The sequence below is a fragment of the Rhododendron vialii genome, chromosome 3a (genome assembly GCF_030253575.1).
Source record: "Rhododendron vialii isolate Sample 1 chromosome 3a, ASM3025357v1".
In the NCBI taxonomy this organism is placed as follows: domain Eukaryota; kingdom Viridiplantae; phylum Streptophyta; class Magnoliopsida; order Ericales; family Ericaceae; genus Rhododendron; species Rhododendron vialii.
In genome coordinates this window covers 6081100-6094203 of record NC_080559.1, presented here as the reverse complement: position 1 = coordinate 6094203, position 13104 = coordinate 6081100, and the positions used below count along the sequence as shown (strand labels likewise).

Sequence of the window (13104 nt, the reverse complement as noted above, 5' to 3'; positions counted from 1 at the left end):
ATCTTCACCATTAAAATTAAACCGTCTATCAATGAGCAATAACTACCATTATAAATAACTCAAGTCAAACGTCTATGCAAGTACGTATTTTGTCATGCGTCGCATGGGACGCTGCTTGTGTAATATGTCATGGAAAATTGTAAACAGGGAAAAAAAAAAGTGATTTTGCCATTCCCGTCCATTTTATCTAACGACACTATTTTTTGTCTCTATTAGGTGATTTATTTTGTGAGAGAATGAGAGTGTCGTTATAGAAAAAGAGAGTTGCAAAATCAATTAAAAAAACAAAAACAAAGTAGCATGCGTACCGTGTGTGTGTATATATATATACTGTAATTTTGTAACAAATACTAACCATAGCTGATCAAAAAAAAGAAGGGAAAAACTAAGATGATGCTATGATGTCCCCGGTCACTTTGGGGACACCGTAATTTTTAGAATAATCTCACCATTACAAGTATAACCAAGACCAATGACATGTATAACTAAGGCCTTTACAAGGCATAATCAAAAAGTGTTATGCCTTAAAACACTTTTTAAGACATAACCAGTGTTTTAAGGCATAACTTTTTTTGGTTATGCCTTGTAAAGGCCTTAGTTATACATGTCATTGGTCTTGGTTATACTTGTAGTGGTGAAGTTTTACTAGAAATTACGGTGCTTTCAAAATGACCGTAGACACCATAGCATTATCCAAGAAAGAAATACTCACCATACATTTCACTACGCGTAAGCAGACACAGAAGATAAGCCCCCGCGTAGTCATCCAATAGAATGTAATGATCACTAGTGAGTTCCATTAAGTAAAGAACCATCTCTCTAAACCCACACATGGCAGCCCAATGGAGAGGCATAATTCCATGTTTGGCCGATTTATTCGGAAGATTCGAGTTTTTGTTGACTAACATTCTAGCTCCTTCCATGTTGCCAACGACTACAGCTTCGAAAAGGGCTGTCCCGCCGTCGTTGTCAACTAGATTCACAACATCCTGTGGTGTCATCTTCTCCAAAAGCTTCCTCACAAAACGATTTCTCCCCGCCGACCCCGACGAGATGGCGATAGCGAGCGCTGTTTCTAAGGTGGGTGTGATGTGAGTCCTAACAGCATTTGGGTCGCGTTCTATGATTTCCCTGGCTTTGTCCCAATCCCCGTTGATTGCAGCTTTTTGCTAGGCTAGATAGTGGCCTTGCCTATACTCCATTCCATCGTCTGCGCGCGCGTGTAAATCTTTCAGTTACAGTACATTTCTAAAGAGAGAGAGAGAGAGAGAGAGAGTATTCTCTTGTAATTTTGTATTGCATGGCATGAGAATTGAGATTTAGCACTGGAAAGTATTTCTTATAAAGCACTGGAAAAACCCAAATCAAAAGTAAAATTTTCTGTCTAAAAGCTTTATCGATGGAATAACTCATTTGACTCCGCATTTTACTCCATGGATGTAAGTGTGGTGGTCCAAGAAAGATAACAAAGTCAAAATTAATTCATATTTCAAGATCTATGTTAGTAAAATGAATTTCAAAGAAGATAACAAACTTGCTAGTTGCTACACCATTTTGGTGTAGCTCTGAGTCTTCAAATTTTCTTGTCATCAAATTTAGTATTTATGATTGGTAAACTCAGTAATCTTTTTGGCAATGTGGATTCCTTAAATCAAAAAATGTAATAAAAAACATAATATTTGAAAAGTTCATTGGAGTACACTTGTTGCAAGTGATTTTTCAACTAGTCACATGTGTTACCAAAGTTATTATTTGGGATAAAATTATGTAACCTCCCTTGGAGATGCAGCAGATGCCCTTACTGAATGTTTTGAGTGGAGATTTGAGTATCAGAATCTAGAAAAACTTTTAGGTATACCGGAGATACTAAGCCCAATGGTATCTCCTTCGATCCGTTTCTCATTTTTCGATCATTTTTCGATCACATTTGAATGATCGATTTCATTCATTTTGTAGAGTTCAGCGAGAACTTTAATCGTGCCAAAAATTGTGTTCTTTGGATTTTATTTGATACATGATCGGCACACGTGAAAATTGAGAAAAAACCAAAATTGGGTTTTGATTCAGTGTGTTTTTGGACTCAGTTTTGGTTTTCTTCAATTTTTACATGTGCCAATCATATATCAATAAAGTCCGATGAACACAATTTTTGGAATGATTATGGTTCTCGCGGAACTCTACAAAATGAACGAAATCGATTATTCAAATGTGATAAAAAAAAGACCGAAAAATAAGAAACAGATTGAAGGGGATACTATAAGGCTTGGTATCCCGGGATACCTAAAAGTTTCTCCAGAATCTATCTCCAGCTCTTATTTCCAGAGATTAGAATTTCCAAACTGGAAATTTCTGTAATAAAACATCTTTGAAAAAGTCATTAATTACCAGGTTGCCATGTTGATCTGGTTGGATCAAATATTTTCTCCAATCTCGTCCACAAACCTTTAGCAGTTTCGAAGGGCAGCACTCGTGGGCGGATATCTTCACTGAGGGTTACCAGTATCCATCCACGTACAAGATTGTTTGATCTTTTCCAAGTCTCATCTTGGTTGTGTTCCTCCGCAGTCACTCCTTCGATAAAACCAATCAAACCTCGCATGCGGATGAAGTCCCGCATCAATAACTTCCAATTGTTGTAGTTTCCTTCAGAAAACAATTTGGGGACGAAGTCCAGAACATTAAACTCCGTCGGGTATGGGTACTTCTCTCTTGGAGAACAAGTACTGTTCTCATTGCTCGAGGAACCCATTGATGTGAATGTTCGTGTGTGTTTGTGTTTGTGCGTGGAACTGAAAAGCTATACAGCTAAAGGAGTATTATTTGTACCACAAGAAAGTGCAGATGCCGATGTCACTGCCACTACCAGTGCTTCAATTGAGCACGTGAAACACTAAAATTATTATTTCTTAGGTAGATAAAGGTCATAGTAGATATGAGGAAATTTTATTTATGGAGCGTCGTAAATAAGAGCATGTACACAAAATTAGTTAAACACCCAATTTTAAGTACTTTACCTATCCAAAGGGAGAAAATTAGGGTACAGCAGACTAGGTAAAAAGAAAGGTAAAATACATTTGAAATTTTTGCTCGGTAGTTTTGGCGATGAACTGTAGCACAGGTATAAGTCAAATATTATTGTTTCTCTCTCCTCTCGTCTCTCTCTCTCTCTGACTAGGTTGTCAGCATTTGTGTGCACTGTAGGTAAAGTAGGAAGACTGGTGCAGTGTGGGAGAAAAAAATGAATAGGTAAAGTAAATATTGGATACTGTACGTCATAGGTATTTTTGCTCCCAAGTGTGGGAGAAAAAAATGAATAGGTAAAGTAAATATTGGATACTGTTCAAAGGTATTTTTGCTCCCAACTGATGTACATGCTCTAAATGTGTAATCTGGGCGTTAGATTCGGATTAAAGTTAATCTTCGACGGTAAGAAATACTTCAAAAATTAAAAACATATCTCAATCGTTGACTGTCGAAACGGACAATTGAGATCGCTCAACTCCTCAAAGAGCTACTCCGTTGATGAGTTTCACTCAAGTAGATATTTTGGTAAAAAAAAACGCATCTCATTTTATCATCTTGTTGACACTAATTAATAAGTTGGGCTTGTCCTATGTTATTTGGGCTTTTAAGCCTCTCAGGTATTTGAGCTGCGTCCCACTTATTTTAACTGTTTTATTCGGCTTTTAGGCCTATATGTGTTGGGACTTTGTTCCATTTGGATGTTGTCTTGGTTGGTATCTTGCTAATCAAGAGATTGGGTCTCGGATTGGACTTTTGTACTCTCATTGTCCTTTTAATCTTTGTATCTTCTTCAAAGATTAATAAAATCTCTTTTTCGCCGTTCAAAAAAAAAAAAGTTGACATTTTAGTTTCGTTGTGCACATAAGGCTCCGTTTCACTTTCTTAAGTAAGTACTTAAAAAATAATGACTTATTTTTAATCTTAAAAACAATGAACTTATGAAAATAATTTTTAAAATTTTTTTTTTTGCATGGTTTGATAGATCTCATCGATATCTATCAAATAATATCCATATGCATATTTTTTATTTTAGTAAGTCTATTATTTTTAAACTTAAAAATTGTAAATAAATACTTATTTTTTAAGGAGCCTTATTAGAACGCCACCTAACTAACAATTTGTCAACAATTTCTTTTTCAACAACTTTTGTACTCGCATACTCACCTACAACTTATTCACTATCAAAAACAACTAACAACTTAATTGCAACAAACTTTTATCAAAACTTAATTCACTACAAAAACTTTCACATTAACTCCCCTTCTCTCTCTAGGAAACGAATAGCTCTTCGCCTTTCTTAGGGTCCAGTCCCCTGAGGCATCGCCCCTCCCCTCCTCACCTAGGCTTTCTTCCTTCTTCTTTTTTAGTTTCAAAATTTGATTGGCTTAGGTAATGGTGGCAGAGTGGCGATGGAGATCGGTGTTGGGCGTCGTGGTTCTCTAAAGCCGCTTACCCCTAGTTGTTATGGGGCCGAATCGCCGGTTTCTCAACGACCATTTCTGGGGGTTTTCGGTCGACGAAGGGAGCGGCGCCTTTGTCTGGTTTTCATCTTTTAGTATTCTAGTTTTGATAGTGGATGGAGAGAGAAATAGAGTAATGATTGGAGAGAGGGATAATGAATAAAGAGATAAATAAAAGTAATAATTGAAAAAAATAGGGTAATGATTGAAGAGAGAATTAGGGTAATTATTAGAAAACAAAAAAACAAAACAAAGTTAAAACAAAAAATGAACAAAGCGAAGGTTTTTAGATTTGTTATCTTTTTCCTCCCCCTCTCCTTTTTTTTTCGCCCCCGTTTCTTGTGGTCTGCCTCTCTTCTCGCATGGCCGATCCACCTCCGGGCACTAGCGACCCTCACTCGGTTATGCTCATTTCCTTGTAAAATGTACTCCCTCCATCCCATAAAGTTTGACATTTTTAAGAATGCGTGTCATTTTTAAATTGCATATATCTTTTAATCCATAATATTTTAGGCAATTTTTTGAACTTTCTTTAACAGAACAAATTAAAATTTATCAAACAATATTTATATTGCTTATAAAAAATATTACGGATTAAAAAATATAGTAAATTTTTTCATAAGACTGAAATAGTAAAAATACCAAATTTTATGGGACGAAAGGAGTATATCATTTTACCATCTTATTTAAACTAACTAACAAGTTTTGGTATTTTGGCGATGAGCTGGTGGATAGTGTACTCCATAAAGAGGTCTCATGTACGTCTGAAAACACACAATTGATTGATCAACGGAAAGAAATGCTAGGGCTATCTTCTTTTTCTAGTTTGTTGTCCTGCTTGGCTACAAAGGTCTAAAAGACCCATTCCACTTTTTACTTTACTCCCTCCGTACTCCCTTTAAAATAAGGCTAGCTGTCAAGAGTTCGGCTCCTCTCCAATCTTAGGAGAATTGGAGGATCCTCAAGTCCTATTAATAAGGCGACACATGGCAACTATTAAATCTAACGGCCAAGATTATTAATGGCCACATAATCCTTGTCATCCAGCGAAACATCGAATAATTTCACTTCCCTTCCATTATTCCAGACAACATCACCGCCCCTTCCCTCCATTTCCGTCCAACCCTCCACTAGCCATCACCACTGTTTTCCGCCTTTTCTCTCCTTCGACAAATCCCTCGCTAATGCCCATTACCCCTTCCCCGCGATAGCCCAACCCTAAGTCTCAAATCTTTAATCATCACGGTCAACAAAAACCAGTTAGCAACCATGTTTTCCGAAAGCAAAATTGTGAACTACTATCTTGTCCCAAAATATTTGTCCAATCCTTAAAAGGGGATCTTAAAAATAATACACCTTTTTCAAGAAAAATTCCAATTTTTTCAATAATTTACTATGTACAATGAAATCTTTTGATTTGTTTAAAAAGTTTGAATTTTTTTTTCTAAAAAAATGTACTAATTTTTAAGTTGTTTTACGGTTTGGACAAACATTTTGGAATAGATGGAGTACTGATGAAGCAGTAGTTGAAATAGCTCATGCATAAAAAAAAATTGTCAATGGCGGTGAATGGGGGAGGGAGGGAGGGGTGAGAGAGAGAAAGTGTGTGGGGGGTAAATAATTATGTGTGCTCATCCTCATATCCTTTACCTATGTCTTCAATGTTATATTATTAGCTGTAAGATTAGAATGGGAGAATCCTTCAATTTCTCATGGATTGGAGAGGAGCCAAACTCAACTGTCAATGGCGCGCGAATCCCACGCCATTCTTGGCAATCTTTTGCCTGCTTGGTCAGACGAAAGTAAAAGACTTTTTGATTAGTGAAAGTAAATTTACTAAAGTAGCCTCCTTTATTGTCCTCTTCTTTATTCGGATAAATTCCCCTTGTTCTCTGTAAGCATTGTGTTAGTAAAAAATTAATGCATTGTCCTCGTCTTTTTTATAGAACTAGCTTGTTCGCCCCTAATCTGAGAACTTCTATTTTTTTCCATCCACCAAGAGTATCTGGTATATTCCCAGTAATACTATTAGAATGAGCACAGAGATTTAAAAGAGAAGATAGATTCCCAAGAGTAGAAGGCAAACCTCTTGCTATGTTGTTTCTTTCAATCATTAGTCTCTCAAGCTGAGTCAAAGAACCGAGCTCCGTAGGAATTTTCCCTGCCAGCTTATTGCCAGAGAGTTCAAGGGCAACTAGGTTAGAGCAACTAGATATATTGGACGAAATTTCACCAGTAATCGAATTATTGACCATTGTCAATATTCGCAGTCTCCACAAGCGGCCGAGTTCTGGTGGAATTTCATGACTCAAGCTATTGTTACGCAGCCATAGTTCCTTGAAAAAGCTCAAGTTTCCGACGTGAGGCGAAACAGACCCAGTGAGCTCCTGATGTTCAAGCCTCAACACGATGGCCCTATGGTGTCGGCGGCCACATGTGACACCAACCCATTGACAAAAGTGGATGGATTCATTCCACGAGTTCAGAGCTCCAAAGGGATCACTGGTTATTGCAGCCTTGAATGCAAGCAAGGCTAGACGGTCGGTCTAGTTCCTGCTTCGCACAAAGCCGGCTGCAAGAGGAGAGCCAGAATGCAAGGACAACAGAAAAACGACGCGTATGAAAAGGAAGAATGGCTTTAACACTGCCATACCAATGTGGTGAATGGAATGTTAATGCTGAATATGCGGATTGCTGACTGCTTGACTTTTGTAGATTTAAAACCGTAACATAAAAAGAAACACCACATACTATAAAAGTTCGCCAAATTAAGATAAATACGTAACGTCTCAGGTTCGTTTACAACCAATGAGAGGACAAGTTTTCTCAGGTTCGTTCACAATCAATAAGAGGGCAAATTTTTGCTATATAACAATCAGTACCTTGAGAATCCAGGATTGTGTCATGGACTTGTAAAGAAATTTACGGTACGAATAGGATTCTTTTTCTATTTCTTGTGTGGTCATTGACACCATCAAATAGGACTAGCAATTTCACATTACAACCCAAGGGGTTTGTTCAAGTGAGCATGAGAAAAACATTGAAATGTTGCGAGTTGTCCTCAAGAGGTCGCAAATTCGAATTCCACGAAAGTCTAACATTTCAAATCTTGGGGCTATTGGAGGTTTGCCCGGTCGATGGTTGTTGAATTCGAACAGAATTAGTCGAGGTGCGCGCGAACTGGCCAGAACATCAGGTGATAAAAAAAAATCACATTTGAACCATGGCCAGGACCCCAAAGCCCATTGATGCGCATGATATATATTTTAATAATCACTAATGGGTTAATGTGAGCTTATCCATGCGGTTATGCATTCTAGGAATTTTCTGAAATATTCTGCTTTTCGTGGATATCTATATACTCTGATCAGTTGCGTAAAGTCCGTGGTAGTAACGGAACCAGGTAAAATATTTCTATTCTATTAGTATTAATTTTCCATTAGATAAGTATTCGTTAGTGATCCCGGCTGATGCAGGGAAGTGATTAAGAAGGATGATGATCGAAGCGACAAGGACAATCACAAACACAATATTTAGAGAAACTCTCTCTCTCTGACTCTTTTTTTTATCAAATTAATCAACTGTTTCGCCAAAAGGCATAAAACCGAATATAAAGGTAGCAAACCTAACCCTAGAAAAACATACGGAACAATACCAAAATTATTAATGACCCATAAAATAGAAGGAAAAACAAGACTTCAGAAAAAAGAACGGGCTGAAACGAAGATGCCTATGGAAAGTTATAGAAGCGTAAAGAAAAGCCCAAAACGGAACGAAGGCCCATTGAGAGGCCTAAATGGCCTCGGAAGGCTAAAATCCTCACGTCACATTGCCTAAGGCATGTGTTCTGACCGTTGGGTTGTTTCGGATTGAACCCAGGTGGGCCCGTTGCCTAAATCCACGGTCAGTTATTTACGAAAATGCCGCTTAGTAGAAATCATGTTTAAGATGATACTCCTCCTCCTTGGTTACTGCATCACCGGCTTAGTGAGTCCTTTCTTTGTTGGCAGCAGCCCTACATTTTATCTGTGGACCGAGGAGAAAGGGGTCATGGTGGGAAGAGCATTGTACCATGAGAGAAGCAAGGGAATCAACCTAGCTCTTTCAAATATACAACATGGATACCGGCAATGCAACGTAGTTGGATTCTCATGTCGATTTGAATTAATCATCCTTTTCATGGAGGTAAGTCTTTGCCGGTTAGGCCAGGGGATATAGCAAGTGACAAATTCGGTCTCGATCAGTAGGCCCCAAATCAATTTCCATATCGTGCACTACACTTTGTATTTTTGCGTTTTAAGATTCCGACGATTGTCCTTCTCAATTGCCGTATAGAAAGAGTCGTTCACAATTGCCGTGTAAACAGAGTCCGTTCCAATGTGGTTCCCCTCAATGCCCTATGGACTAAGAAAACTTGAATTGATTTGTTTTACGATGGCAATAGGACGCCATATTAATTTGTAAATGGATCCGGTTGGGGCATCCGCAATAGTATGAGTTATGATGTGCATTAGGAAAAAATGCAGCACCATCGCCTCGCTTCGTCAAAGAACCATCCAGAGGTGGCTCCACATTATAAGTTTCATGGTCAACTGAACACCCAAACAATTTATTTATTTTTGCTTAGAATACATATAAAAATTATGGAGCTAGCCTTTCTTTGAACACCCAACGTAAATGTCAATGAACACCCAATTTTAAAAGTCTTGAACATCAAACACAAAAAGAATTGAATACCTAACCCAAAACTAATTGAACATTCAATCACTACCCAATTACAACCCATCAATTTAGGTAATTCATATTTGGGAAGAATTACTCTAGGCCGCGTAGAATTACTCTTGGCCACGAAAAAGTACTCTTGGCTGCATAGTCTTGGCCACAAAGAATTACTCTTGGCCACGGAAAATTACCCGTGGCCGCGTAGAATTACTCTTGGCTGCGAAGAATTACACTTCGCCGTATAGAATTACTCTAGGCCGCGTAATTCTCAGCGGCCAAGACTAATTCTATGCGGCCAAGCGTAATTCTTTGCGGCCAAGAGTAATTCTACGCTGCCAAGAGTAATTCTTCACGGCTATGAGTAATTTTTTTCGGCTATGAGTAATTCTTTACGGCCGGCCATGAGTAATTATTCACGGACATTTCTCTCTTTTATGTCTATGTCTCTTCTCCCTCTCTCTATTTAACTGTGTTGCCGCGGTTATCTGAACAAGTATTATTTGTTAGAGTTAAAGAACACATTTAGGTGATCCACTAGAAACACCAAAATGAGTATTGTTAGTTGAGTCAGCAAATTTGTGAGCTAAAACACCTCTAACTACACCCACTACTGGAGATGCAACATGGGTGTGCCATATGATACAATGGGTACTGAAAATAGAATTTTATGTGGCCAAGAGTAATTTTATGCGGCCAAGAGTAATTATTCACGGCCAAGAGTAATTCTTCGCGGCTAAGAGAATTGTGCGTAATTCTCTGCGGCCAAGAGTAATTCTTCGAATGAATGAATCTGGGTCGAAGCAACCGAGGACAAATCGAATTGAAGTAGAGCAGCATTAGCAACGGCCTGCAGTTGGAAGGTTCAAGATCAATGTGGATGGGGCGTGGGTAATGACCCGAACAAAGGCAAGGCTGCTGGAGGGGGTATGGTGGTGCGTGATTGCAGGGGAAACTTTGTGGCTGCTCGCTCTCTGCATTTGGATTCAGTGGGTAGTGCTCTGTGCGCGGAGGCATTTGCATGGCGGGCTGCTCTTGATTTTGCGTTGTTATTAGGAGTGGGCCCGATGACTATGGAGGGGGATTCACAACAGGTGGTTAAAATTATCCATAAGAATTGCGTTTGTGGAGCCTGTGGAGGATGTTCAACGGCTCTTGGATCAGATAAGAATTGTGAGATTCTTTTTAGTCGACAATAGGCAAATGGAGTAGCAGATTCTTTGGCAAAATTTGGTTTGCGAGGCTCTGTTATAAAGACTTGGGAAGTTAGGCCTCATGGTTGGTTATTTTCTTTTCTTTCAGAAGGATAACCATCCTCTTTGATGTATTCGTTATTTCTCCGAGTTTTAATAAAACTAGTTGATGTACACGTGCGTTGCATATGGAATGTAGCGTGGATGAGGCACAATTAGATGATGTTTGCATGTGTCTGGCATTTAAAAATTTGCACAATACTTTGTTTCAATTTGTCTTGGGGGTAGGGAAGATATTGGGCTATTTGTTAAGTGCGGGCTTGTTTTTTGTAATTTATAAAGGCTGGTTTCTTCGTTTACTTTATACATGAATCCAATGTTCTTAATCCAGAGAAAATAGATGTAGCTATTTTCTCAATGTGACAAAAGTCAAGCCAAATTAGTAGCCATCAAAATCTCTGTTAGCCTTTGCACCTTCCCAAATGCACAACACCTGACGTAACCATTAACTCTCTCCTTGCTGCCTTTAAGAGTACGTTGGAACATTTTTGTTCCACTTCCGTACAGCATATCGCATTGGGGGTCTTCAAATTCCAGTTGGGAAGTAATGGTCACTTTTGAAACCAACACCAGCTGCCACTTGAAGAGGCCAAACTATACGTTGATTTGGCCTTCATTATGCCAGTTTTGAAGGCAATGTCAAATATTTTTTGTTTGGAAAAATAACCATTTGAAAACAAAATCATCCAAAAAACATAATGACAACTCCAATTTGAAGCTATGGTTGGAGAGGGAGAATTTGTACATGTTAAATTTCGAAATGTCAATTTGGCGAGCAAGCCTTCAAAATCATTTGACGCCTCCAAATTTGAAGGTAAGGTTGGAGATACTCTTAATTTATGCTTTCACTTTATACTGATGTGTTAGTAATAGAAGAGTAATATAGGTTTTCAATCTCTTGCAAAGTATATCATGAGTATGCCAAACCAGTGTGTAACAATGGGCTTAAGTAGGATGCTAGTTATACACATAAAGAAAAATAAATCATTAGGGCGTGCCAAAAAAGGTGCAAGTATTTTGCGTATTTTACATGGAGTTGAGGAAACACTCAGACCAAGAAGATATCTTGAAAGGAACAAATGAAAGGCCTATCTAACCTAATATCCTAAATCCTATCATGTAAACAAAAGATACATGCATCTTGAGGGCATGCCATAAAAGTGAATTCAAGACCAAAAATATATGTTAGGTAATATGCTCATTTCACATGGAGTTGAGGAAATACTCGACCAAAATAGCAAATTAAAAAAAAATATCTTCAAAGGAATAAAATTAGAAGCCTGTCTAACCTGACATCGAATCACATAATTTTACGCTATCTCAAAATATGAAGAAAGGTTCTTCTCAATGACATGATTGAACAATGTTATCAGATGTATATGCAAGTTGTGCAGGGTTTAGAAAGGAGAAAGGAAAATGGAAGTACAAGAATATTATGCAGTGAGCAAGATAAATTATCTTTTTGGGGTGCTCCTGTCATTTGTTCTTCTCCTCCCTTAGGCTCTTAGCATATCCACGATCTTATGAAACCACATTCAATTTCAAATATTGCAAGGTGCATGACTCGTCCAAAAGGAAGTAAGACTGGTAGCACATTCTTTGAAGAACATGTAAGATTATCATTTGGCATCAATACACCTATGCCATCACCTGCATTAAAAATTAAAGCCGTACTTAAAACCAAACAAATAAGAAGAAACCACAGGTCCAAAAAAATATATTGAGATGAATATCATATAGCAAAGGCCTTTGTAGCCGAAGTGACTTTGCCCCAATTTCTCCATGTGGACGTTGTGGGTTAGACCCACAATCTCTCAATCAAAACATTTTGAAGAAGGAAAAACAATAAAGTATTCCCATTTTGAAACCAACCCATAACATAGTTTCCAATTGATCCAGTCATAAGAGGGTCTCGACTCTGCAACATGACAATGAGGACAATGCACGAAGATTTCAGGAGCTTTTTCTTACTTTTTTCAAAACAATTGCAAAATAATAGGACAATAAAAGATGATAGAAAATCTCAAGATTTAGGTGAACTGGACCTAAAAGCACGATGTCTCTTGGTAGTTCTTATTATAGTTTTGATCATGATGCGATGCCTGTCTAAAAGAGTAGTTAAATCTGCAGGGCAAAAAGAATTTGGAATTGAGTCCAACAGTCAACCCTCAATCCATATTTTTATGGAGAATTTAACCAGAAAGTGCAACATTGATGAGTCATCTATGAAGCACCGACACCTCTAGAGGTTGAAGTATCGCAGTGTCGGACACGGGGACACCGCGTGGACATGTACGTGGCACGTAGTGTGTCCCATAATTTAATTTGAATTTTTCACGGGGACATGGCTGGGGACACCGATGGGGACACGGCAAGGGCCAAACTACAATTTTTAAAAAAAATTTGGGGGCCAAAACTGTAATTTTTGAAAAAATTGGGGGTCAAACTATAATTTTTTTTAAAAAAATTGGGGCCGAATGATAATATTTTTAAAATTTTTGGGTGCCAAACTATAATTATTTATATATATATATATACACACACACACACACGTGGCGTGTCCCCCGCTGTGTCCGTGTCTCCATTTTTTAAGAATTCTCGTGTCCCGTTGTCGGTTTCGATATCCGTGTCCGTATCCGTGTCGGTGC

At 38.2% G+C, this 13104-nt stretch overlaps 2 protein-coding genes across 2 annotated transcripts in view; both read right to left on the bottom strand.

Moving 5' to 3' along the window:
- LOC131319271 (uncharacterized) overlaps positions 1–2783 on the bottom strand; it is a 37784-nt gene extending 35001 nt beyond the window's left edge. The window contains exons 1-2 of the mRNA XM_058349457.1: positions 2386–2783; positions 713–1248 (exon numbers count right to left, since the gene is read on the bottom strand). Of these exons, the coding sequence (XP_058205440.1) occupies positions 713–1001 (289 nt within the window). The 5' untranslated portion in view covers positions 1002–1248; positions 2386–2783. The remainder of the gene's footprint in view (positions 1–712; positions 1249–2385) is intronic.
- The window catches only part of LOC131319263 (uncharacterized), a 50379-nt gene that overhangs the window by 7207 nt on the left and 30068 nt on the right, over positions 1–13104 (bottom strand). The gene's annotated exons all lie outside the window — the stretch shown is intronic.